Source organism: Diadema antillarum, unplaced genomic scaffold, assembly GCF_040938485.1.
Source record: "Diadema antillarum isolate AM-2024a unplaced genomic scaffold, OU_Dant_1.0 scf00000109, whole genome shotgun sequence".
In the NCBI taxonomy this organism is placed as follows: Eukaryota; Metazoa; Echinodermata; class Echinoidea; order Diadematoida; family Diadematidae; genus Diadema; species Diadema antillarum.
This window is the reverse complement of record NW_027270998.1, coordinates 189,425-216,494: the sequence shown is the minus strand read 5'-3', so window position 1 is coordinate 216,494 and position 27,070 is coordinate 189,425. Positions and strand designations below refer to the sequence as shown.

The 27,070-nt window shown below is 38.2% G+C and overlaps 1 protein-coding gene across 1 annotated transcript in view; it reads right to left on the bottom strand.

Annotated features, from left to right (window-relative positions):
- Positions 1-16,195, bottom strand: part of LOC139719343 (uncharacterized) — a 48,895-nt gene extending 32,700 nt beyond the window's left edge. The window contains exons 1-6 of the mRNA XM_071630758.1: positions 15,924-16,195; positions 14,856-14,992; positions 14,271-14,548; positions 11,517-13,066; positions 3,094-3,255; positions 894-1,076 (exon numbers count right to left, since the gene is read on the bottom strand). Coding sequence (XP_071486859.1) covers positions 894-1,076; positions 3,094-3,255; positions 11,517-13,066; positions 14,271-14,548; positions 14,856-14,992; positions 15,924-16,175 — 2,562 coding nt within the window. The 5' untranslated portion in view covers positions 16,176-16,195. The remainder of the gene's footprint in view (positions 1-893; positions 1,077-3,093; positions 3,256-11,516; positions 13,067-14,270; positions 14,549-14,855; positions 14,993-15,923) is intronic.
- Positions 16,196-27,070: the final 10,875 nt, after the last annotated feature.

The following is a 27,070-nucleotide window of genomic DNA, read 5'->3' as shown; positions in this document are numbered from 1 at the left end:
AAGAATAACTACGTTGTACGAAGAAAGAAGGTGGCCAGAAGACTCAATAATATCAACGATAAAATGATACGAACACTCAAGAATATTCTCGACAAATTTGATTTAATTCAGCACAAATGGATGATATCATGGCTGTAATTCCGCCATATTATCGGAATTATTCTAAAACTGTGTCAGATCCATTAGGTTGAGAAATTTCTACTTCTATATTTGTCAAAATAATATTTAGAGGCATTTCTTTATTACAACAGAAAGTGTTTCTGCTGATGCCTCACTTCATGCATTGAAAGGCTTTTGCTGAAAGCTAGCGATATACAAACCATGGGAAAATGCTAACATACAGAGGGCGATGTGCAAAAGAATAACTATAAAGAAAGAATACATGTCAATACAAAGCAAGAAATGTTTGCGTCAAAATTGAGAACACACAACTTGTTTCTCACATTCAGAGGTCTTTTCACAGGTGGCCATGCAGGAGACTCAATTGTCAACATAATGATACGAACACTCAAGCATGCATTCGACAAATCTAAATAACGTAAAGTTTGATGCATATAATAGGGAGCTTTAGATTTTAGACGCGCGGACGTTCAAAGGAAAAAAAAACATGTTCTGAGCTTGCGCAGTAGCGCGCGTAAAGTCAATCTATTTTTAGCTTGCGTCGCCTGAGTTGTTTACTACGCGTACTGGGCTATTTTCACGTCCGCACAGTTTGCGACGTAGAGAGCTTCTTCATGCACTGATCATAATTATGGGGGCGCGATTTCATTTTTTATACGTTGCGTCCCAGCGTAATCTAAAGCTACTTTTCCACACGACGCAGGGAGAGGAGAACGTCCAGCTCAAGCGTCGGCTCAAACGTCCGCGCGTCAAAATCTAAAGCTCCCTATTACCTGGCACGATGACGCTAAGTCAGCAGCTGTTGAGAAGAAATCTTCGTTCAAGTACACGACGCCCTCTATCTCAAAGTGCAAAAGGCGTGGCATGGTACATATCCATCGGGCAAAGTTTCCTCCAATCGTAGTTAGATTGTGACGATCTCGATACATGTCTAAAGACATGACCAGATTTTGAATCTGTATTGAAAAGAAAGAAAGAATGTACAATTCAACAACAAATAAACAAAATGTCCAGTAGATTAAAAAGAAATGATTAAAATAAAAAGTATAACTGGGTGAACGTATAAGAACAACATAATTTATATAAAGTGAGACGTGTAATACGGAAGTCATGTATCCTACTTATCCGTCATATTTAGTGATATCTAGTGTGTGTGTGTGTGTGTGTGTGTTTGTGTGTGCTGTGTGTGTCTGCGTTTCTGACCTGCCGCTGCCAGTTAACTTGTGGACCTTGCATTAAGAAAAAAAAAATAAAACGAATGACTAGGTATGGACATAAGCGAACTCAGTATATATTTGTCATGTTTTACTTAGCTACCATAGACCAACTGATAAATCACTTTAAATATGACCAAATCGTATTCGTTGATATTCCATAATTACGAAAAAGTTTAGCTGGAGACATCTTTGATGTATATTTCAATATATTTCAAACTGTTGCATAACCTTGCCCCATCAACTCTGTAACTGTAGCGGTCAATCCAGGCCAACTGATAATTGCACTCTACGAAACTGTAAACTCAAATTGTGATGCCAAAACCATATTATAATTCTATCCGAAATAATCCTTCTGAATTTGCATGCAAAAAAGAAAGCACACACGCTGGGAAAGTATGAACTGAGAAAAGAGGCTCTGAAGTATATGGTCTATTCAAGCGTTTAATCTTTCCCAAGCGGTTCTAGCTCTGCAATGAGAGGGACAAAACACAAGATGTAAACCACCTGAGCAACAACAATGAAGGGGTTATCAAATTAAGTTGAAATTGTGCCTGCTCAATTAACATATTCTGTCCCTAACTAGTGCCAACTTTCAAAGCAGTAACATTATCCTTTCAAAAGTTATTAGACTTGAATGTGAAGAGTATGTAAAGGATTTCAAGAAATGAAAAGGGACCTGTAAGACATAGCTGATCATTTTACTTCCCCCCCCCAAAAAAAAAGGGTTGTAGTAAAACTGTTTAAAACACACTTTCCCACTCATGTTACGATCCCAAATTAAGAATAATGTAAAAGAAGGATATCTCTTTCAGAAAATATGAAAAACTCAAGATTGACTTGCTTGACCCATTTCACCTTTTTTGAGTCCTCATGTAAAATCAAGGGGTGCAACATTTTGTTCGTTTGGTGATGTACTTAATGAAATGTTCCACTGTGTTGCCTAGTCAGGTAAAGTTTGGAGATCGTGTTGAAGGTTGGTGTGGCTGTCTCTCCTTCGAACCTATTGTACGATAACACAGAAATGCCCCCCCCCCCCATGACCTTTAGAACTATAGAATTATACAAATGAAAGTCTTTCCGCACGTGTACAAATGTAAAATTCGAAAAGATCATTGTAGAAGTAAAAGAGCGGATGTGGAGTAGATTTGTTTTGAATATCTTGAATACCACTTATAAAAATGCTAGCATGGCTGAGAGACGTGGGAGACGCATATTCCAAGATTCTTAGTGATACGCGTCCGGACTCGCCTATCTGTATGCTTTGTGCTGATCGATACAGGCATGATTATCGCAACAATTCATATCCTTTCACAAAATAATGGGAACTTGATGAAAGGGAAACGATGCAGTTTAGGGAGAAATCTTATCCCTTTTTGTCATACATTTTATCAAAGCTAATGTTGTCAACCTTATTGTGTAAGGGCTTCCTTTCTCGTATTACCATCATCTCTATATTCATTGTCAGCTATTAGGTCGGTAGGATTTCTTTCTGCAGTTTTTGCATGTTCCAGTTATACAAGGACACAATATTCATATCTGCGCTTGCAGGATTTATAGAGACCAAATGCCATTAACCAAGGAAATGCTAAAGATTGTTTCTTCTTTTCACTCAGAAGTTGTGTTTCACTAAGAACCCGCATTATTTTCCTAAATACTGAAATATTCAAAGCCGTTTCAAAATACTTTGGTGACCCAAAACCTTGAGAGCCTGTATCATACATCATCACATGGTATGGAACTATTATTAGGAGTTTACCTGGCACTTTCGTGCCTCTTCGGCGAGGATCTCGTAGAAGTCGTTATGCAATGTTGACTCCTTGATTGATACACAGCGCAGCACGGGGCTGGAACACATCCCCTCTGCCAATTGTCGAGACACAGTTCTTCCGCAGTCCACATAATTCATCTCTAACGTTTGCTATTTATGATTTGAAGTAGGGAACAGTGGTAGTGTCAACATGGAGACGGTTCATTAATATAAAAACAATTGCCTTGCAGGTGAAAATCGTAAATGAGACGTCATGCAGACGTGATGCATCTAAAACTCATACCATGCTGGATGGATGGTAGATAATGACGTCATTACAATCGTACCACGTGCATAACTGGACAATCACACCACGTGCATAACTGGAAGTACTACTTGAAGATTCAATGGGAGATAATAGGCATAGTCGGTGTAAACATCACATCGTGGTCAAACTTAAATTTGTCTCATAAGGACCTAGTAGCAGTTTAGCTGCTGTGACGTTTAAAGGGGCGATATAGAATTGGTTGAGGTGAGGATATCAGCTTTTGACTTTTTGCAAAATACCTAGAAACCACTTTATGAAATGTTAAAGAGCATACAATTCTAAGAGAAATTCAAAGTTTATTTGATGCAAATCGGATTTGAAATGGCAGAGAAATTCAAAAACAAAGTAAAACTAAGTGATGCTAATAAACGGTGGGTCCCATTTTTTATTAGGATTGCTTTCTTTCGGATACCTCAGCCATTTCTAACTCAATTTTCATCACATAAACTTTGAATTCTTCTTAGAATATTGTGCTCTTTTATGCAATGTATTTCACAAGAGGTTTTAAATTCCCCCCCCCCCCAAAAAAAGAATCAAAATCATCATCAGAAAAGTCCCATTTTAAAGGACAAGTTCACCTTCATAAACATAAGGATTGAGAGAATGTAGCAATATTAGTAGAACACATCATTGAAAGTTTGAGGAAAATCAGACGATCCGTTCAAAAGTTATGAATTTTTGAAGTTTTTGTGCAGTACCCGCTGGATGAGAAGACTACTGCAGTGTATGAATAACTTAGATGTCACATGCGTACAACAATATAAGGAAAATATAAAGAGAATTTCACAAAATTCCATCTTTTGAAAAAAGTACACATTCCCCTGACTCGTTACCGACAAATGTTATGGGTAATATTATTCCCCCTGCCTTTAGAAAGAGGCAAGTCAAGTGCTCTTTTATTATGCGAAAAAAGTGAAAATATGTTGAATTTTCTTTTACGTTTCCTTTATACTGTTGTACGCATATGACTCACAAGCTGTAGTAGTCTCCTCATCCAGCGGTTCCAACACAAAAATTAAAAAAATTCATAACTTTTGCATCGATTGTCCAATTTTCCTCAAACTTTCACTGATGTGTTCTACTAATATTGTTGCATTTTCTCAATCCCTATGTTTATGAAGGTGAACTTGTCCTTTAACCGATCCAAACTGTACAATCTCTTTAATCACCCGTTAATTGATTTGCCGACGTAACACAGCTTATTAAATTGATGCGCGTCTTTTTCGTTTTCTATTTTATCATATTATGCAGCAGTGAATGGGTCATTTCAAGTCCAGTGAATATGGTTTTATATTATCTTAAACAGGAACCTTTTATCGAGCTTTAGCACTGGCAGTCAAATGAATACAGTCGACACTGGTAATAATCATCTACCCCAATCTATAGATCAGTGGGACCCTCCGCAACAATAACTTAAAGAATAGTGAATTAATCTAAATACGATTTCAGGATATGATATTATAACTTATTATCCACATCTTACAGAAAACCCCATCGGCCGGATTTGCTTCAGTGGCCAAAGAGAAATGAAGATTTTTGTAAAGATCATTTCAGGTATCCCTTCCCTTCACGTTCTGTCCATTGTGTTCACATATCATCATCTAATGCAGTTCCAAGAGCATCCAAATGCTAAGCTTATAGAAATCAAACCCATGATATGCTTGACGACGATTTATATTTCTCTGTGACCACTTAACCAACTTTAATTTCAATTTATATGTCAATTTCAATTTCAATTTCAATTTATTTTCATATTTCTCGATGAAAAATTACATTAAATATAACAAAATTAAATGAAATACATGACATACATAGAATATTGCAAATATGTAAAACATAAAAGTGGTCGATCTATTAAGTTTGGAATCTGTGAATGAATGCTAAAGAAATATGAAGGAACCTACTTAAAAGCGAGCTTGTTGAGCGTACATGTAGGTCCCGGTTAAAAATGAGTTTAGGATTGAGAAGGGGAGCACGGGTACAACAATTACCGGAACATAAGAGAAAAACAAAATAAAAAAGTACACTTATACAGTCATACAGTGCGTATAAAAAAACGCAACAAGATTTGATTTCAAATTTGTGAAGATTGTGTTAACTTTACACCAAAGTGACTAGCATCATCTTAAAGCCACATATCTCCTCTTTCCAATGATATCTTATTTATTCTTACACGGTCATGGATGGCTGAGTAATCATTCTTTTTGTACAATGGGTCAAATTGGACTTGGGACAAAGTATAGGCACTGCAAGAATCAATGCACCTTATTAGAAATTAACTAACCAAATGGAATAATGAAATTGATTTAAATGAAATCAGTTATCGCTATTAATGAAATTGATGAAATTAATGATCACAACTTACCATTGTTTTCTTTCGGATACTAGTATTTCTTTTTAACATTACATTCCATGCCCCTCAACATGGCCACCATTCCTTTCCACACAGAGATTAGCTCTTTCCTCCATCTCACACACAGCCCTGCGAATCATTGGGGCTTGGTGGCGTAGACCTTCAAACTCATCAGTGATTCTTTGTCTCAAAGTTGCAATGTCAGGTGGAGGGGTAATGAACAGTTTGCTCTTGAGATAACCCCAAAGAAAAAAGTCACAAGATCCGGAGATCGTGATGGCCACTCCACATCATGATACAAGGCAATCACCCAATTTCCAAATACCTCAGCCAATCTGTTTCTTACTGCAACTAGTTGATGGGCTGGTGCGCCATCCTGTGCCCACCATAGACATCTGAACAAACTGCTTTGTTGCACAGAAAAATTTTCCATTAATTCAGGAATCACATTTTCATCTAAAATTTTTAAATATCCATTTCCGTTCATGTTGTTTTCAAAGAAGAAGGGCCCTAGGAGCGAACCGTTTCCACAAAGTCCAGCCCAGACATTCAGCTTTTCTCTATGAAAATCGACGTCATAGTTAAATGCAGAAACTGAAACTTGGTCCCAAGTCCAATTTGACTCATTGTCAAAAAAACAATGATAACTCAGCCATCCATGACCGTGTAAGAATAAATAAGATATCATTGGAAAGAGGAGACATGTGACTTTAAGATGTTGCTACTCACTTTGGTGTAAAGTTAACACAATCATCACAAATTTGAAATTAAATCTTGTTGCGTTTTTTTTTTTGATACGCACTGTATAGCAAATTCTTCTCTAGTGCAGGTTGGGGGTCGGAAAAGCCACATGCTGTATATAGGCGGATAAACCATTGTCGTTCTGGCAATACAAACCAACCTTAATGGGGGTTTCTGTAAAATATAGCTTAGATGTCATTATTTTAAACCCTGAAATAGCATTTAAAGGGGTAGTACAGTATTCGTGGAGATGAAAATTGGGCTTTTACTTATTTGCGAGATTCCAAGAAAACGGTTATAACATTGTATAGAGCATACCATTTTAAGAGGAATTCAAAGTTTGTTTGATGAAAATCGGGTTTGGAATAGCTGGAACATCTAAAAACAAAGTAAAACAAAACGATCGTAATGAAATGTGGGTCTCACATTTTATTAGGATCACTCTGTTTTGGATATCTCAGCCATTTCAAAATCAATTTTCATCAAACATGCTCTTTCATATTTTCACTAAGAAGGCTCACAAATTTCTCTCCCCCGTTAATGCCGAACCTGCCCGATTTTATCTCCTCCCCAAGATCCACAAACCTGGCAATCCCGGTCGTCCCATCCTCTATGGAAATGGTTCCCCAACAGAGAACATCTCCCTCTTTGTTGATCACCACATTAAACCTCTTGTCTCACTCGCACCCTCCTACATTCATGACACACCAGACTTTGTCAGGAAACTCGATGACATCAAGGATCAGATACCCGAGACAGCAATCATCGGTAGGCTACTTTCGACGTCTCCTCTCTCTACACCAATATTCCCCATGATGAAGGTATTCTAGCCTCCTGTGAGGCTTTGACATGCAGCGGCCATTTCACCCCCCCCCCCCATATCTGACATCAAATCCCTCATGTCACTTGTACTGAAGAAAAACAACTTCACATTCTTGTACAAGCACTACCTTCAGGTGTCTGGCACAGCTATGGGTACCCGGATGGCTCCTTCCTTCGCCTATCTCTTCATGACCAAGTTAGAGCAGCAGATGTTAGATTCAGCCCCATGTCGTCCATGGATTTGGTGGCGCTATACATCGATGACATTTTCTTCATCTGGACCAGGCAAGATGAAAGCCTCCATATTTTCATTGACCACATCAATTCTTTCCACAGAACCATCAAATTCACTTCCGATTTCTCCTAAGAAGAGACCAACTTCCTTGATGTCACCGTTAGGAAGGAGTCTAACCATGTCACCACCACCCACAGATACCCATCAGTACCTTCACTCAGCCACCTGCCATCCCCGCCGCTGCAAAACCAGTATCCCTTACAGTCAAGCCCTCAGACTTCGCCGTATCTGCTCTGAGGATTCTAAGTTTTCTTTCCAAGCCAGGAACCTGAAGAGACGTCTTGCAGCCAGGGGCTACGGTACGAGGAGAGTTCAACAAGACATCAACAAACTTCGTTCTCTCCCCAGATCTGAAGTTCTCAAACCGAAAACCAACAAGCAGGACATCACTGACAGAATACCCCTCGTGACCACTTCCCATCCTAATCTACCCTCTCTCCACAATATCCTTCGTGATAATCGCCATATCCTTCACACACCTCTGATCGTCTCTTACAGGCCGTTCCAGATACTCCCATCCTGGCATACCGACGCCCGCACAACTTCAAGGATCTCATCATCCGTGCTGAAGTACCCTCCCTCACTGACAATTCTTCTCCTTTACAGCATGGCACTTTCAAATGTTCAGCCAGTAGGTGCATCATTTGTAGTATACACATCAATGAGAGTGACTCTTTCAACAGCAACTCTACCGGCCTCTCTCACCACACAAAGGGAAACATCACTTCTACTACCACTAATGTCGTGTATCTCATCGCTTGCAATGTTTGTAGAATCCAGTTTGTCGGGGAAACCAAGACAACACTCAAAAGATGTTTCTATGGACACAGCTCTACTGTCAACACAGCCATGCTCGACACTCCAGCGGGCCACCATTTCAATCTACCCGATCATTCCATTACTGAGATGACTCTACAGGGCATTGAATCTTTAGGCACCCGTCCAGACACAGTCAGAACCAGCAGAGAGAAGCTCTGGATGAAACGACTTCACACCATCCAACCCCATGGCCTCAACATCCAGGAGGGAAATGACTAACCACCTTTATTTTTTTTTAATCATTATTACCATTATTATTCGCCTTTTCATTTTTCAATTTCATTTTGTTCTTTCTTTGTGCTTTTTTCCATTTGCAGACCCTTTTATTCCCAATTGATTCCTTCCTCTAGTCAGAGTCTCTTTTATACAGCCTTTTTCCACCCACACATACACGCACTTGGTTTTGTTTGTCTATACATACTTGTTATCTACATACAATGTATACAATTTTCTCTCCCCCAGTTTTTCATATGTGCTTTATTTTATTTCTTTTATCTATATCTTTTTCATTACTGTTATTTCATTGTCATTATTATTACTGTGTGTGTACATATACACTTTGATATGTTTGATTACTTCCTTTTCTTGCCTCCTCCTGGTACACCTTTCAGGGCTCACTGTTTGCTCAGCCCTCCCCCTCCCTTCCCTTTGCTGTTGCTTTTTTCACTCTTTCCCCTTTTTTATCCCTCTGGTTTTCCTTATCTTCTTTGATGTTGCCTCCCTATTCATCCTTTTCCTTCATTGGTTGCCCCCTTGATCCTCATGATCATCACTGACCCTCCTCTGCCTTTTGTCTGTCCACCCTCCTGCTCTAATCCCCCTCCTTTTACCTGTTGGGCTCCTTGCCTATGACCTCCCACCCTCTCCTTTGTTTTCTTTGTTCTGTGTACCCAGCCTGTCCTTGTCGGTTCTTGTTGTGTGAAGTCCTTATATTGCTTTCCCTGCTTGTTTGTCAATTTGCCTATGACGAAGATTCTGCTAGGATCGAAAGCTCAGGCCCCTTTTGACTCCATTTACTCCATTCTGCCATTGGCTTGCCTTTATTGGACAACTAAAGCAGTTTTCAGCAGTTTTTTTTTTTTTTTGCTACATTTCCTTTCATATTTCATATAAGAAGTTTCTCACTATCTCACCAAAAATGATGAAAACCTTAAGTTCAGTCTCAACCAAAACTATACGATCCCATTAAACAATTTAATCATATTGGAAGTTATCAACGCAATAATCCGGTTATATTTTTTCATATAATATACTGTATACTTTGCATAGTGTTGATTTTATACCACCAGGAAGTAGGAATCGAACATCGGAGGAAAATTGTGCTTAGTTCAAGTCAAATGAAAAAACAAACACAATGCTTTGAACTGAACAAGACAAAGTTAGCGATGTTAAAGAAAATTTAGAATGCCACACATTTCTTGACATGTTCAGAGTATAACGATCTTAAATTTTGCTCCAAAGCATTGATTTATGTTGCCAGGTATAGAATGTTTGCCTTTGGTGGTTATGCTGTGTGGGATTATAGAATCTGAACTAAATCAGAGTGAGTGAGGACGACGCGCATCCATGGACGTGAATGTGGGTCTCGCATGTACAAGGTAACCCTTACATCAAATACCGAACTTGTATCAATGATGAAGTTGATCATCCTCTTACAAGTGTACATAAGGGCTTTTGTTACCACCGCCAAGGATGTTTTGTTTTGACAGCTTTAGTTTGTTTGTCAGTTTGTTTGTATGTCCGTATTCTACAATATATATATATATATATATATATATATATATATATATATCACAGGTTCTTTGACATTGGTACAACAAATAAGAATATTGAGATCAATGTGTTTGGTCTACATATGACAAAATAAGGATTATACTGAACGCGAATGTTAATGGTCATGTTGTAACAACATTTGTGTCTCTAAAGGCCCTAAATGTAGCAAAAAAAGCTGCTGAAAACTGCTTATCCAATAAAGGCGAGCCAATGGAGTAAAATGGAGTCAAAAGGGGCCTGAGCTTTCGATCCTAGCAGAATCTTCGTCAGAGGCAAAATGACAAACAAGCCTTTTCTAAAGGCCCTGTCACTCCTTCCGGGCATGCTACGTACGCGGGCTTCTTGCCTGTGGGGATTTTCCAGTATACAGGACAATTTCTGAGGACGGACAAAGATTTGGGCGAGTCAGAGCATGTGTCTTGCTAGCTGGACGCGTTCTACTTAAATTCTACTTGCGGGTATACTTGTACTGTGTGACCTGTGTACCAGCCGCGTGGGTGCTGACAACTCGGGGAAGGAATTCCTCTGAAGGAATGACAAAAATCCCACAGAATGCCATTATCTTGGCTGCATACGGAGACTGCGAGGTACCTGCGTGGGAGTTGCCTGCGACATGCTGCCGCTATTAAAGGGCCTTCTACTAGCGTTCTGCGTGGACCTCTCCGGGCATCCCCGCGGCTCACCCGAAAAAAGTTTTGGTCATGCTCAAAACTTGGCTGCGGTTATATCGGACTTGCGTGAGCACCTCCAGGCAGCTACAGGCGAGATACGCGCTCGGAAATGTCAGGTACGGACCAACTGCGGAGAGCTCCCGATAGCAAATTTGTTTCCCCGCAAGTCAAGCCGCAAAACATCCCCACGTACGGTACGACAAGGCCTTGAGCATGCTCAAAACTTGTTCCGAACACCAGCAGAACATCAGTAGGAGACCCTTACCAGCAGCAGTGCACCTCTCAGGCAACTCCAACGCAGGTACTTCTCAGCACCTGTAAATCGCTCGTAACAGAAAGCGGATCGGTTTCAAAGCTCTCAGGCAGGTCACAGGGAATACACGCAAGTAGAAGCTAAGTAGCACGCGTCTTGTAGGTAAGAAACAAGTGCGAAACACGCAAACATTCTTGTCCGCCCGGGGAAATTCTCTCGAAACTTGATCACACACACACACACACACACACACACACACAAACCCACACATACACGCACAAAATAGAGTCGAGACGCATGCACACAAATTACAATACATTACTGACAACATAACCTTCGCATGGATATTTAAATCTTATAAAATCTGTTTCACTAACCACTTGGTCACTCTGAATCATAAATACCATTCCTGATATTGTGTGGTCTGACATTTCTTCATGTAGTACGTTTTCCGGCCATCGTCTTTCCACTCTTCTGGCGGCCTCCACAGCATGACATTCAAAAGCAACATCAACGCAGAAATACTGGTCATCATACTGTACCAAGCCATCGATGATATCAAGGCCAAGTTCTTCCCTAAAAGATGAGGAGAAGTAGAGTACATAACGGAATTCCTCATAATTATCGAGGAGTGTACATTTTATCCTTTCGTACCCTGAATGATTATCTGCAAATAATGTATTGAGATATACCCCCGCAATATATTCCTGGAACAATTTGTGGGGGAATGTAACCGTTGACTTAACGAAGGACGGAATGTTGACTTCGCGCCGACGCTTCCTACTGATGGTATTTGTCTCTATTGTTAAAACCCCGACTCGGCAGCATATGTCCATGGATTTTTTACAGGTATTGAATCGTTCCTCAGGAAATGATAGAGTCGTGTCCAATAGACCTTCAAGTGCTATCTCACCTATGTCTTGAATTGCCTTACCAGCTTCTCTTAAATTTTCACCTAGGTTCTGAGCCGGAAGATGTTTACTCTTTTTTGAGGCGTAGTGCTCCTTCAGAAAAGAGATCATGTTTTCGAAAATCTGAGAGAAAGTTTGTAATTTCAGCAGTTCTCTTCGTCTCTCTTCACTAATATCTTTCCACATGAGGCAAAGCATTGCGCAATAGATAGGAAACGGGGCCATATTAGATCGGATGACATCATTCTCTTCCATGAAACTGATGAGGTCTTCTGCCACACTGTCGTTCCCTCCTATTCGAAAGTATCTCCTGATGTAATTTTGTAAATTATTTTTGTTGAACCCTTCGATGCTAATGAAAGTGTAAGCTTTGGCAAGACTTTCTTCCGTCGTGAATTCACGTATTTTCCATGGTCTCGTGGTCACAATCACCTTGCATGGATTGTACTGCTCTAACCCTAGAATGCGAATGACCTCACTGCTGCTTTGTTTCTCCATTTTCCGGCTAAACTCGTCGAATCCATCCAAAACAAGGAGAACTTTATCTAGATTTCTTGCTATGTAGGAATCTATCTGGTTTGTCGTTGCTATAGATGAATTAGAGAGATATCTTTGCACAATGCCACCAATGGTTGTGCCGTCACTGACATCCCGAAGAGGAATTACAAGCACCATGTTCAGATCCTGGAGAATTTCATCGTTGCACCAGTCCCAGGCGATCTTACTGCACAGTGTTGTCTTTCCAACACCTCCCTCACCCCGAATAAGGATACGTTTTGAAAGTCTTCTATCGTCATCTCTTGTCAAAATATTCTCGTACGTTATTGGTGTTTTACGCTGGCCACTTCGGTCTATTAGACTCAAATTGGTGTAAATTTCATCCAAGTTTACACTTTCCATGAAGTTGAGTGGATCTACACTGACCCTGCGTCTTGACAACCGGTAATACACCTTTAGCTCTTTTTTTATTTGCTCTACCTGTTCATTTGTAAGCAAAGATGCGCTAGTCGATGATCCTGCATGGGAAGAGCAAAATCAAAAATTATTTATGATTATGCGTATGAGTATTTTTTTTCTAAATAACACAATTAAATATATATATATATATATATATATATATATATATATATGTGTGTGTGTGTGTGTGTGTGTGTGTGTGATGTATAATGCTATTTCGAGCCATAAGGGGAAGTGGGGTAGAAAAGGTATTCTGGGGAGAATCTTTATAAAAAGGATGAAAATTTGCAGAAAAATGCAAAAAATTACCCTTTTTGAAAAATTATGCATTAATTTGGGCTCAATGCAGAATTGAACTGACAAGAGCACAAAATGCATCTCATACCGTTAAATTCTGTATGCCAATGAAAAAAAAAAACTTTTTTTTTTAGAATAAGCAGATATACCTAAATTTCCCCTATGACACGTTTTCTATGCACATCCAGTATAAACACCCATTTTTTTTTTCATTGCTACCAATCTCCTCTAAAGTTGTGTTGATGGTACAGTCCTCAATCTCCACATCACACTGCGACATAATTATGTGCCATACCTGCCACTGTGTCATGACTGTGGAGTAGTCCTGACGCCCCAGTTCAATGATAAGGCTTTTAAAAACATTGTCAAAACCTTAAGGCGAATCAAATATGTACTAATAAGATGATAATAAAAAATAAAACAAAAACAAAAACCACAATACACAGTAATGAGGATCATCAAGATTGAATTTGAATATATATGGAAACTTTCTTTGCTAAGATGCGATAGACGTTTTATGTTAATGATTCACTAATCACGATTTCTAATTCTCCTCCGACGCACATAGAATCGTTCCGTTTTCTGTGGTTTGCACATCAGGAATTCCAGGTATCCTTGTGCAACAAACAAGATTGACAATTTATTACAACATTATCGGCAGTTGTGATCATTGTCTTTATACAAAAATCAGATAATTAGGAAGTATAGTTGTTATTGTATGTGAGCTATATACATTATTTTGTATACTATGAATTGTATACCATTATTCTACTGGCATACAATCAGAATCAGGTTCTTTGCAGTTCACATGATGGCAATAGCTGCGTGACAAATATATATATATATATATATATATATATATATATATATATATATATATTTTTTTTTTTTTGTCATAAAGATGTGGCACAGTTAGGACAAAAGTAAAGAATCCCCCTTCCGGAAAAAAGAAAGATTTAGCATAACCTGGCAGTTGGGAGTAACATGCGACTTTGTCAGCCAAGGAGCCCAGATTGCATTCTCGAAGTTTCTCTCCGAGAAGACTGATGATATCGGTACCAGGAGGCTGTTCATCTCTCCACGTACACAGTACATCTATAAGTGCGTCCTTGGTGTCCAACTGAAATCTTCGTTTGGCATTGTCTAGCTGGGAATATGCAATTCCAAGGGTGATTCCGAAGTCCGTGTAGGATGAGGGAGGTATGTTTCGACCTAACTCGAGGAACATCTTTTCGTATCTGTTTCTGTATAAAACAAGTTGTGGGCTTGTAAATGTTATGTGTTTGGTATGTTTTAACGTACAGCATAGGTTTATTCTACGAGAAATAGAGTTTGTCTCATATCTAAAGAGGAGAAATACTGGTTCGCTATGGCATTGTGTATGGGCTAAAACATTCCTTTTGCGACATAGAAAGGGCGTCCGCAACCAAGCAGTTATCAAGCAAGTATGATGACAAGAACCAGTATAGGATTAGAGGATGCAAAATATATCACAATGATTTTCATAACAATAAATACAAAATAGGAATTCTTGTTTTTGTTGCGCAATACCTGTCAGATGAATCGTCATTTGGACCTGGGTTAGATTCAATGTCGCCCGCCCTCATCAGGTGAATAAGTGGTATGTAGAGTCCACACAGCAGCGTACTCAGTGTGAATGTGAAGTAAACCTGATGCCGGATTATTCCCTGGGACAGTGCGCAAATTACACAGTAGAGGAATGAGGACTTTAAAGGGATCGTATAGTTTTGGTTGAGACCTATAATTTCAAGTTTCTAACATTTTTTTTTTGTGTGTGTGTGTGAGATAATGAGAAGCCTCTTATGAAATATGAAAGGGCATGTAATTCTATGAGGAATCCAACGTTTACTATTGATGGAAATTGGCTATGAAATGGCTGAGATATTCAAAAAGAAGCAATTCTAGTAGAGTGTGGGACCCACACTTTATGACGATCGCTTTTTTTACTTTTTTTTTTGATGTTTCAGTCATTCCTAACCCGATGTTCATCAAATAAACTTTGATTTCCTCTTAAAATGGTATGCTCTTTTATATATATCATAAGTGTTTTCTTGGTATATCTCGCAAAAAGTTAAAAGCCCAATTCCCATATCCACCAATACTGTACTACTAGTATCCCGTTAAAGAGGAGAAAGAGAGGGAAAGAAAGAGTTGATATCCGTAATAGGTAAAAAATTTTATATAGGCCTATCTACAATATGTAAATTCGCTTATGCCTTTCTATCATTGGTGGGATTGTAAAGAGAAGGGTATTTCATGTGATCCTATACAGCGATGAGAACCTAACGCTGTATACGAATAGGACCTATATACTGTACGTATATTTAGGCCTATACAATTTCACTTCCAGCTTGTCCTATATGTGTGTAACAACAAAATAATTTTCAACATAAATAAAATCGCTAGGTAGACCATAAGTGACTGTGTAGGGGCTTCATTTATTTAAAGTTTTAAACATATCGTCATGGCATTGTTTATGAGCAGCCCACTGCCATATTTCTCCTGACATTTTTACCCTTTACACTATATCCCTTGACAATTGCACCCATGAAATTGTTATTCCTGATATTTTTGCCCCACGACATTGGATTATCTTACCGTGATCTGTGAAAGATGCTGACCTAGATAATTCATCATCTCTCCTGCGGCACAGCGTGGATCCATCAAGAGGTTTCTCCACGTGCACCTCTGATGAACTGACACTGAGGGTTGAATCGTCGAATCACGACAGGAACAAACAAGATCTTTCGTGCATCCTTTTGAACAGGGAGAATCCCTAGTTGTAAACCTAGGCAAGAGACTCGACAGTATGGTTACACGGCATGATGAACCACGTGGAATAGGTAGCATCCTAATGGGGGTACAAGGGTATCGTATAAAGTCATCTGCTGCGCTTGGAGGAAGTCCTGTAAGATGTTGAAAATACGACTCCGAGATTCGTCTCCCGCTTACACTCAACCAGCACTTGATGTGGTTGGAGAAAGTGCCGAGGAGACCTGACTGAATTGTCATATTATGACAAGCTTGGTGTTGTGGAAGCGGTTTCGCCAGAAGAGGAAAGTTTTCCCTACAATCAGGATTCGTGTCATGGCATGTGAGCTTTGAATCATATGAGTTAGGTTTCCCATAATCCTCAACCTCTGGAGAGTCACTTTTGTCACTTGATTGTCGTGAGCCGCCGGTGCAATGAGGGCAGTGAAGTTTTCCATGTTTAAGACCGAGCTGCAAGTTCCGAGAACGGTGGACGAATCGCCCAATCCTTACTCGCCACAGACTCAGGCAGATAGTCATGGTTGTAGAATTTCTCCTAGAAACAGATAAATATGATTCATAGCGACTTAAGTACGCACATTGGAGGAATATTGAATGGAATATTACATGTACTAGTACATCGGTACAGAGTTGTGGGGAAGAAATGAAAACTGAATGCAACAGAGGCACTCCAATCAAACAATAACCAGACTGTAAAACGTTTCTTCCATAATGGCTATACTACAAGGGAAGGCGACAAATAATGTGCATGATTATATTTTTCAATATGTTTACGGGAAAGTGTCTGTCTTGGTGTGTGGGAAAGATGAGGTCACTGTATCACAGAATTTGGTTACTTTTCCGAAGGTTTGTTATTTCGAGTCCAAAAATCAGTTAGGCCTAATCTGAAAATTCGTTAATCCGTTAATCCCGAAAATCCGAAAACCTGAAAATCGGGGTTTTTTTTCTCAGAAGATTCGTGAATCCGAAAAAGAAGCCCTTCTGCATCATTTATTGTATCGCTTACATTTTTATGCTCATACCCATTGAATTGGATTGAATTGAATTGAATTGTAAATCCGATAGAGCGGACATTATTCTGGTAGCAACTTATAAACGCTTGCATGTGTGTACATTTACAATTATATCAATGCAGAACCCCCCCCCAAAAAAAAAAAAAAAAATCAAATCAAATAAGTTTTATAATTCCAAAGGTTTGATGGCACACATCTTCAAGGCGATCAAATTTCGTTGTACACCGATTTACTTATATGCCGACAAACTGATGTTCTTGTATAACCTCAGGCAAACCTAAATATTCCCCCTTATTATAACATCTTTGTTAACATAATATCAATAGGTAAATTAGCATGCATGGCCTTCGAACACAATATACGAGGCCTTCTTTTCAAAGGTCCCTTTTCCAACGACCTAATTAATTTGTTATTGTATCATGTCAAATTCCATCCATTATAGTGTTACGTTTGCAACTACATAATCACAGTATATTGTGCATGACCATTTCCAAGAAATCAATTGATCATTATGCCGTTCCTATATTATGTTGTTTGCATTTTTGCGAATATGACGAGCTCTAATCAAAGTTCACGTGAAATTTTCCATTGTTTACCCTTTACGTGTATATAGTGTTGTTTGAGTGTACGTATGCCATATATACGTAGCGTGGTACGAAATCACTCCACTGTACACCATGCTTTCACGCAAGTTTTCTGTTTAAAACAATTGCAGATTTTTCTCAAATGCAGATCGACATTTATTAAGCAAGGATGTTTTGCATCAAGGGAATTACTGTTATATAATTTCAATTGCAGTGCCTAACATTATGTAATATTTTGTAATAAAGCTTTATTGAATTACACAAGTCACAACAGAGTTGATTATTTATTTAGAGGACACATTTCAAAAAAAAATTGTTTCCATTTTCAAGAAAGTTCGTTTTCGTTTTAGGAGTTATAGCAACAGAGAGTAATAACCAATAACTTTAATCCGTCCGAAGTAATGTAAAAATACCAACAGAATATTCCGAATTAGGGCATCCTCAAACCGGGAGCTATAAAGGCTCTATATATGCTAAGGCCTGTAAGGGAAAGTATATGGGAAAGAAAATTTTCTGTATCCTTTGTGTATAGAAGAAAGGACTACTATAAAGCATCTATACCTTCATTTGAAATCAGCTTTCAGAAACCAGTCACATCTGCGTTGTGATCATTGTTACTCATTGACTGATACATAATTATATAAACTTGTCTTTCCTGGTCTGGAGTTTAGTTTATTCCTTTCCCAGTCATGTCAGCAAATTGGTGATGCCACTGTAAGATTTGTAAGATTTTGAAGATTTTATTGAATCTATCGACCCCCCTCTCAGGGTATGAGAGTACAAACATATTTAGATTATTTGTATACAAAAATATAAGTGATAATGTACATGTACATGTGAAAATAACAGATACATTAAAATAAACATGTTTAAAAGTCAAGGCGTAAAGGACGTTCAACTTCTCTACCACTACGTGTACACACATTACTCTCTTTCTTCTATGGTTTTGAAGAAAAAATGTAACAATTATTCTGACAAAGTTGGCTAGTTTATTTTTTAAATGGTAATCAGGTGAATATGAACTGCTTTCACTATGACTAAAACATATTCAATATAATGCATGCAAAGTGTCAACGTTTCATGTTACTCAGGTGTATGAAATTAATATGAACATGTGAACATGTGCAAGTATATTATCATCTTCATCCACCTTCGTATATCTTATATATACATATAAATATATATAAATATATATACACTTGGTGATTCTATCCTTCTATGAAGAGTGCTCGATGTCCTCAAAGGAAGAGCTTTAGACAGAAGAATTGGAACAAGTTCACTCGGTTGACGGATGAACCTGCTGTCAACTGAGTGAACTTGTTCCAATACTTCTATTATTATATGGGACTATATCACAATTATGCCTGTATATCAGACTACCAACTTGCTATTCAAAGCGAGTTGAGTGAATTCACACAAAGAAAATGTCTCTTTCGAATTTCATCACTCACCTGTATGGACAATTTTATTCAGCTTGCCAGTGGCTGGAACATACCATAGAGAACATGAGAAAATGGAACGCCCCGTGTTTGACATTCGAAGCATGTAACCCTTGTTTGATGCAACTGTCAGTCCATTTGCATTCCGAGTGTTCTTAGAGGTACATCATTGTCACCACTCCCTGAAGCAATAATGTGACTACGCTAGATGTAACTTTGATATGGCATAAGCCCATGGCGTGATTTTACAGTTCGCTGAGAGAGAAAAAAAGACATGACGAATGTGAAGCCAATCCTTCGGAATGATTACCTGCATTCACCCGCTTCAGTAACCGTTGCCGATAGACTGAACCAGTTTGCACTGGGTTATGAGCCAAAGTTCCAACAGAAGTAGTGAGAAATGGCGTCTTCTGGTCCACTGTTCCTCCAGTAAAATAATTGCCATTATGAGACAGTGTTTAGGCCTACGTGCCATCGTAATGCTTCCGATATGGCGCATAGTATCTTACGTAGTAAACCACGTGAACTCACTCATCCTATCAAAGTAAACATTGCATTAGCGGGGAATACTAGTACCATATTGCGTGCGCTTCTATTCTCTTTGGTGGGAACAGAGCGTTTAGGGCTAACACGGGTAAATGTTTCCTAATAGAGACGTTTGTTAAAATTCAAAATTCAAAACAAAAAATTTATAAAATAACTGGGAGATATGAGGTATTTTATCTTCATTTATATGTACCTGGATAAGTGAGATACAACTGTATATCCTATCATCCGTCAAATTTTCAAGGCGGGTTCTTCAGCTCAAACTCTGTCCAAGGGTCCGCAAAATCAGACTACGAGTTCTCTTCACTAAAAAAAAAAAAAAAAAAAAAAAAAAAAGCTTTCGCCTTCCAACCAAAATGCAGTTTGTAAAGGATTTCATACTCAATACCCGCGGCTATTCATTTTTTTTTTTTGCCAAACTGCATTTCTGACTTTTAATTAGACTGGCACAAGTCGTTCAACGAAGCTCTGAAAAAAAAACACCAAAAAAAAAAAAAACAAGGAAAAGTAGAAATTACGCGGTGCGTAATATATGTCCCCGCCGGAAGTAGCATTTAGTAGCAAAATGTACAATATAGGTAAAAAGATGAAGGTCAAAGGTCAAAGAAGTCAAAGGTCAAAATTCTATGTAGAAGTTTTGAAGCCCTCACCTAGTGCCATCACATAAAGCAAACGGAATCGAAATCGGGTTAGAAATGGCGAATGAGTAGCATTTTGTAGCCAATGTACAATATAGGTAAAAAAATCAAGGTCAAAGGTCAAAGAAGTCAAAGGTCAAAATTCTGTGTAGAAGTTTTGAAGCCCTCACCTAGTGCCATCACATAAAGCAAACGGAATCGAAATCGGGTTAGAAATGGCGAAGGAGTAGCATTTGGTAGCAAAATGTACAATACAGGTCAAAAATCAAGGTCAAAGGTCAAAGAAGTCAAAGGTCAAAATTCTGTGTAGAAGTTTTGAAGCCCTCACCTAGTGCCATCACTTAAAGCAAACGGAATTGAAATCGGGTTACAAATGGCGAAGGAGTAGCATTTTGTAGCAAAATGTACAATATAGGTCAAAAATCAAGGTCAAAGGTCAAAGAAGTCAAAGGTCAAAATTCTGTGTAGAAGTTTTGAAGCCCTCACCTAGTGCCATCACATAAAGCAAACGGAATCAAAATCGGGTAAGAAATGGCGAAGGAGTAGCATTTTGTAGGCAATGTACAATGTAGGTCAAAAATCAAGGTCAAAGGTCAAAGAAGTCAAAGGTCAAAATTCTGTGTAGAAGTTTTGAAGCCCTCACCTAGTGTCATCATATAAAGCAAACGGAATCAAAATCGGGTTAGAAATGGCGAAGGAGTAGCATTTTGAAGCAAAATGTACAATATAGGTCAAAGGTCAAGGTCAAAGGTCACAACTGAAATTCTGTACAGAAGTTTCAAAGCTCCCATGTAGTGCTATCATATAAAGCAAACAGAATCAAAATCGGGTTAGAAATGGCGAAGGAGTAGCATTTTGAACATTTTGATCACACACGGACGCACACACGGACGGACACACGGACGGACGGACACACGGACACACGGACACACACACGTACGGAGCCCGTTTCATAGTCCCCTGCTCGAACTCGTTCGGCGGGGACAAAAACAACACCAAAACAAAAACACCAAAAAAAAAAAAAAAAGATGAAATACTGGTACCATGTGAGGTCGTTAATGGTATGTGCATGAACCACAGAGTTCCGAAAATGAGATGTTTATGTCCAAACAGACGATTACTTGTACATCCAAATCCGGATATCATCGTCGTAGACAAGGCTCGACAAATGTGCACGATCGTCGATGTCGCTGTTAAAGCAGAGTTACCGTACGGAAGAGATGAAAAAGTACCTGGACCTGTCCTGAGAACTTCGCCACCTTTAAATCTAACAACAGAAGTGGTCTTTGTTAGGATATTGTATTCGGCAGCACTCGGAACAATGCCGAAGCAGCGTTATTTGAGCGATGTGGGTGTACCCGACCGAGTGCAAACGCTCCCAAAAGCAGCATTGCTCGGCCCGAGGGGAAAAAAAAAATCATCAAAAACGTATCAGAACAGAAGTCTAAGGTTCCGGGATGCAATTTGACGTGATATTAATCTAATTATTCGTAATCTCCAAAAGACATCATGTGATGATACAGACAGTAATGATAATACAATAGATGATAATAATCATAATATGACGCATGTACATTAACTACGCCATGTATATCTACACCAATAGGTAAGGACTAAACATGTGCAAAATATGGGGGTGATAGGGTCTGCAAAAGGCTCATTTTACAATTTATGATACACGACACCTAAAAACTATACTTTCATGAACAAACCAATTTCCAGGATACTTGTAGTTGTGAAGAGACATCATAGATTCATCTAATTTCCTTACATGATTGTGACAGATAGTATACTGTTTCATGAAAATACATAATGCCAATAATGTTCTTTGACCTCAGTTTTAGATATACAGCCAACTTGAACATGGCTGCCCTCTTAATACACACATACACACACACACACTACAAGCAATTTTTATGTAAATTTTGTACAATACATTATTCAATACACCGTGTATTTTTTTTTTCAACTTGTCTCTGCTGCAATACTGCTGCACCAGTTTAACAAACGGTAAATCTATTTCAAGCCGACTGCACAAATCCAAATTCTGTCAGTCCACGCATTGTGACACACGCAGATGTCAATACTTTGTATAATGCAAGTACCAGAGAAGAACAAAATCACTGCAAAATTCAAACTGGGCACTGATTATAAAAGTTGCTGCTTATGCACTGCTGACGAAACACGTGTATTGCACAATTCTGACCATCAGACAAAGGACACATAACTGAACGACAAATCTTTCACTAATACATCATTTTATTCAATCCAGATTTATACATCATCCCTGTGTATACAAAGTAACATGTTCATCATCACCCATACATCATTTCTTCTTTCCTTTTATACGTTTCTATTAGTTTGAGAGAATAACAATGGGAAATATAAGTAGCTTTATCCACTTTCTGACCGCTGCTTGCAATCACCTGTTAATGCCATGCCAAGATAAATGTCATATTTACTGCCTGACCAATGTGCTGACAATGTGCTGCTCACCCAAGCTAACCCCAAACCCCGTCCTTTTCTTCACTTAACAATACATCACTTGGACAGCAGCAAACGGTCTACTTGGATGTCTTGCATTATAATGCAATCAATGTATCTGTTATGATGACATGGATGAATCTCACTGATCTTGACCACAGACCCAACAACTGATCTTTACACAAGGCCAAGGAGTGACCTTTAACCCTCTCTGCACAAGGAAAGCACATTCAATTTCCATCCATTACACAAATGAACCTTATCACTGGACTTACATTGTACCTGGTGGAATTGGCTAGAAGACAGCATCTTAGGTTAAGTTTGGTGACCTTCAACCTTGACCATTGACTTTTCAGTCATGTAATTTTATTTACTCAACTAACCATTGATTCAGTTTTATCCTACTTTTGTAATATTTTGACTGGACATTCCTAGCTGTAGTAATGGCAGCAACTGATATATAAATGTATTCTTTAAAAGAAATGCATAAATTATGACGTTCGCCTTTGACCGATGTCATCCCATGTAAAGATTTGTTGTGACTATTCATTTCTACCCTTTCTGCCAAATTAAACTGCAAATGGAGAGTTGCGGCCGAAGTTTTCATCAATGTTCAGAAAACTTTGACATCTGACCTTGGGGGATTTTGCCAAGTCTCTAATTAGGGCATCTCCATATTCATAGCATACACATGTACCTCGGTCAGGCAAGAAAGTACAAGTAACATTTATTATTTCTTCTTTTTTTTCAAATCAGGATGAGACAATGGATGAGCACATAATGCCTCTGGCACCCTTCAGGGTGGAGGCATAAAGATAACACGGAGCTCCTATAAAAGTGCCACTTTTTCTGAGCTCCTGTGATAGTATATCCAAGACAAGTCACTATTTTGGGGAAAATAATGATAATAATAATAACAATATTGCTTGCAAAGCCACTGCAATAACCTTACACTCCCAGTACATATGCTGTCTGATTTGAGTGGCATACCGTCAACACCCATGCAGAGCTAGTTATAATACACATCATTAACCTCTTGTATGCGTATCACCTTGCTGTTTATTAAACATCACATGACGAGAGTGTTACAGCTGATAAGTCTTTCCACATGCTATCCAAACAATACATTGAGAGTCTGGGCACGGGAACGACGCTACTGAAACAAAATAGATATGAGGACCCCTGAAACAAAAACAAAATAAAAAACAAAAAAAAAATGTTTTTGTCCTCTCTCTTTTTATTTAAACTACAGGTAAGAAATATCTATACAGCATTACATTATTATTACCAAATAAAATGGGTAAGTAAATATCTTATTCTTTACCACAAAAAAAAAAGTCTTCTAATGCAAGCCATTACATCACTGAACTTGTTTTTTTTAAAAAGTAACACTAGAAGAAACTATCAATCAAGAAATTTCTGGAAAGAAAAAATAAATAAATGGAATTTTGTCACTAATTTTATTTCCAATTGCAATATTCACTATGTAACCTTTAATGAGAGCTTACTGAAAGGTGAACTTGCTGAGAACTTTGCTCTCACTGGGTATCTAAAAAAGATACATTTCTTCATAGTGCATTACACTGCATTTGTTTCAGTATGCCTAGATTGTAGTACCACACAACACCTATACCACATCAATATAGTGTAAAGGTATATAGTGCTACCAAAGCTGCTGGGGGAGTATCTGTCTTCCCTATTAAAACATGGAATGTTTATGATATAATATTTGAAGGCTTTAAGTCAAATGAGGGAACTCAAACTCTATTCCCAACAAGAATGAAAATCAGATTCAGATCACTCGTATCTTACTGAAATACAGAATAGATGAGACCAACATTTACAAGGTCTTTACATTACCCCCCTCTTCCTTGTATACATACTTACATCTGTACTCTATTGTTACAGGTTTGTACCTCTTTTGAAAATACATGTTTGCATATTCTGTATCTTAACTACTCCAATGACAATGCTTTGGTTGCCCTGATGTATATGATTTCTCATAAATTGGCTAATCTTTCCCCCCCCCCCCAAAAAAAAGAAGAAAAAAATCATGTACACCGAACATTGTAGCTTCTTTAATCATTAAAAAAGGGGACTTAACTTTTCTTTTCATCAGGCTGGATCATGGTGAGCGATCACTTGATCACTTTTCTGTCATTTTTCTTCCACGAGGTTCAGACTAAACTATGTTGGGTGTCTCCTCACATGTTAATGATGCATGCGCACTTTCGTATGAACAACATTAAGTGCACATGATTCTGCTCTCCATAAATCCTGCACACAACCATGATAATCAACTTTAATGTGACTTGACCATTCAATCCCTGCTTGACAGTCCTCCTACAAAACCCTTCAATCAGTTATAAACAGCACAGAATGGTCCTAAAGATCAGATGAATTCATCAAGCCATGAGGCATCAAAGCAGATAAAATTCAAATAGTTTACATGTATAAGTACATATTTGCACAATATGGCATAAACAGGGCACTATCAACCCACTTTATGACAAGTGGAAATATCTTTGCCATCTACATTGACTATTCTCATTTTTTACCCAAACTGCTAAATAGAATAGAATGACAAAACAAGATTTGTAGTATTTAGATCTTGTTCTTTCAGTCACCTGCCTTGTGTTAGGGTATATTCTACCATTTGCTTTCTGCCTCTTCCCTTTTCCCTTATCCTCACCCCCCCCCCCCTCAAAAAAAGAGAAGAAAATAGAGGGGGAAATATGTCCCAAAGCAAACAAAAACAAAGCAAGAATGTGCTTTGGCTTATCATCATCTCAAAGTTTGAACAGCATGATATGAGCTGACATCACACTAAAACTTCTTGCATTCTTACCAGAGTTGGCTAAAATGTGTCAGTTAGGGCTCATTGCCTTTCAACATCATTCATCTCATAAAGTCAGCAGATTTATGACTTTCCTTCAACTGGGAAAACAATTTCCGCATGTGGCAAAGCATTTTTGTTTTCTATGCAAATGAATTTGTGTCTTTCATTTCCTTCAATATTCCATACATTCATCTCCTCATAGACACAAGGTATGCATAATTAGAGATTCATAACAAAGTTATCTACAACTTAATTTAAAGTGTTTCCTGCGATAGCAAAAATTCTTTGGATAGCATACATCAGATGTTACATTATCTAATAACGATATACATTTTACACAAGACATAAGATTCTGTCTTCTCATTTTGAATGTGAAGTACCAACTGACGATACTTGATATAAATCATTACTTCTGCAGTTTTTAAACAAATATTTTTTTCCCAATGTACACGACCTCAATGCGCACCACTATATCATTACAATATAACACATAACCATGATTTTTTTTTCTTCACTTCCAAAAACAATGGTAGCTGGTCTTTGTAAGTGTCCCATCTTGTTATAATTTGACTCAGAGGAAATGAAATAGTCGACAATGACCTCTTACATGGAACACCAGAACTACAAGACTAGCATAAATGAACATCAGACATGCAAGAGTACAATTAAATGTTGACTACTACCCATATGATAAACACCCTTCCCCTAACAACGACGAAAAAAGGGGAAAAATCAAGAAAAACATATATTCTGTGAGTAGCAGGAAATCTCTATAGATATGAAAACCACTTCAGTCTATGTCTCTCACTATTAAATCTTGGAACAAGGGATTGCAGTTAATAGGTATAAACAGAACTCTAATTACATGTATTTTCACAAAATAAGGCCCCCCAAAACAACACTTGATTCCTAATCTACATTTCCAGAGCATCTTTCTGAAATTTAAAGAAAAAAAGGCATATGATTCTAGCATATGGTAGTTTTCTCCATGAGAATTAAATCAAAATATTTACGTATGCACATGTTTAAACAGAGCTGACATTACAGTGTCACCTCAAATGTTTATAGTGGAAAAGCCAATTTTATACAGCTTAAATAAATCAAGAAAAATATCAGAAGCATAGAACAGAAATATGTGACATCCAATAAAGCAATAAAATTGAAATAAAAAATACAGGAAATAAAAAGACAGAGGGTGGCACCATAACAGAAAATTAGATAGCTAGAGAGAGAGAGAGAGAGAGAGAGAGAGAGACTGAAAAAAAGAACATAAGAGGAGGATTAGAGAACGAGACAGCTAGAAGCTTTTTCTTTCACACTTGTCTCAAAATAGGGATGCTATTCTTATTGTCACACCAGCTTTGGGATCTCTTCGGAGAGACCCGAGTTTGTACAATAAAATGGGGGAACAAAATACATGAATTACTCAG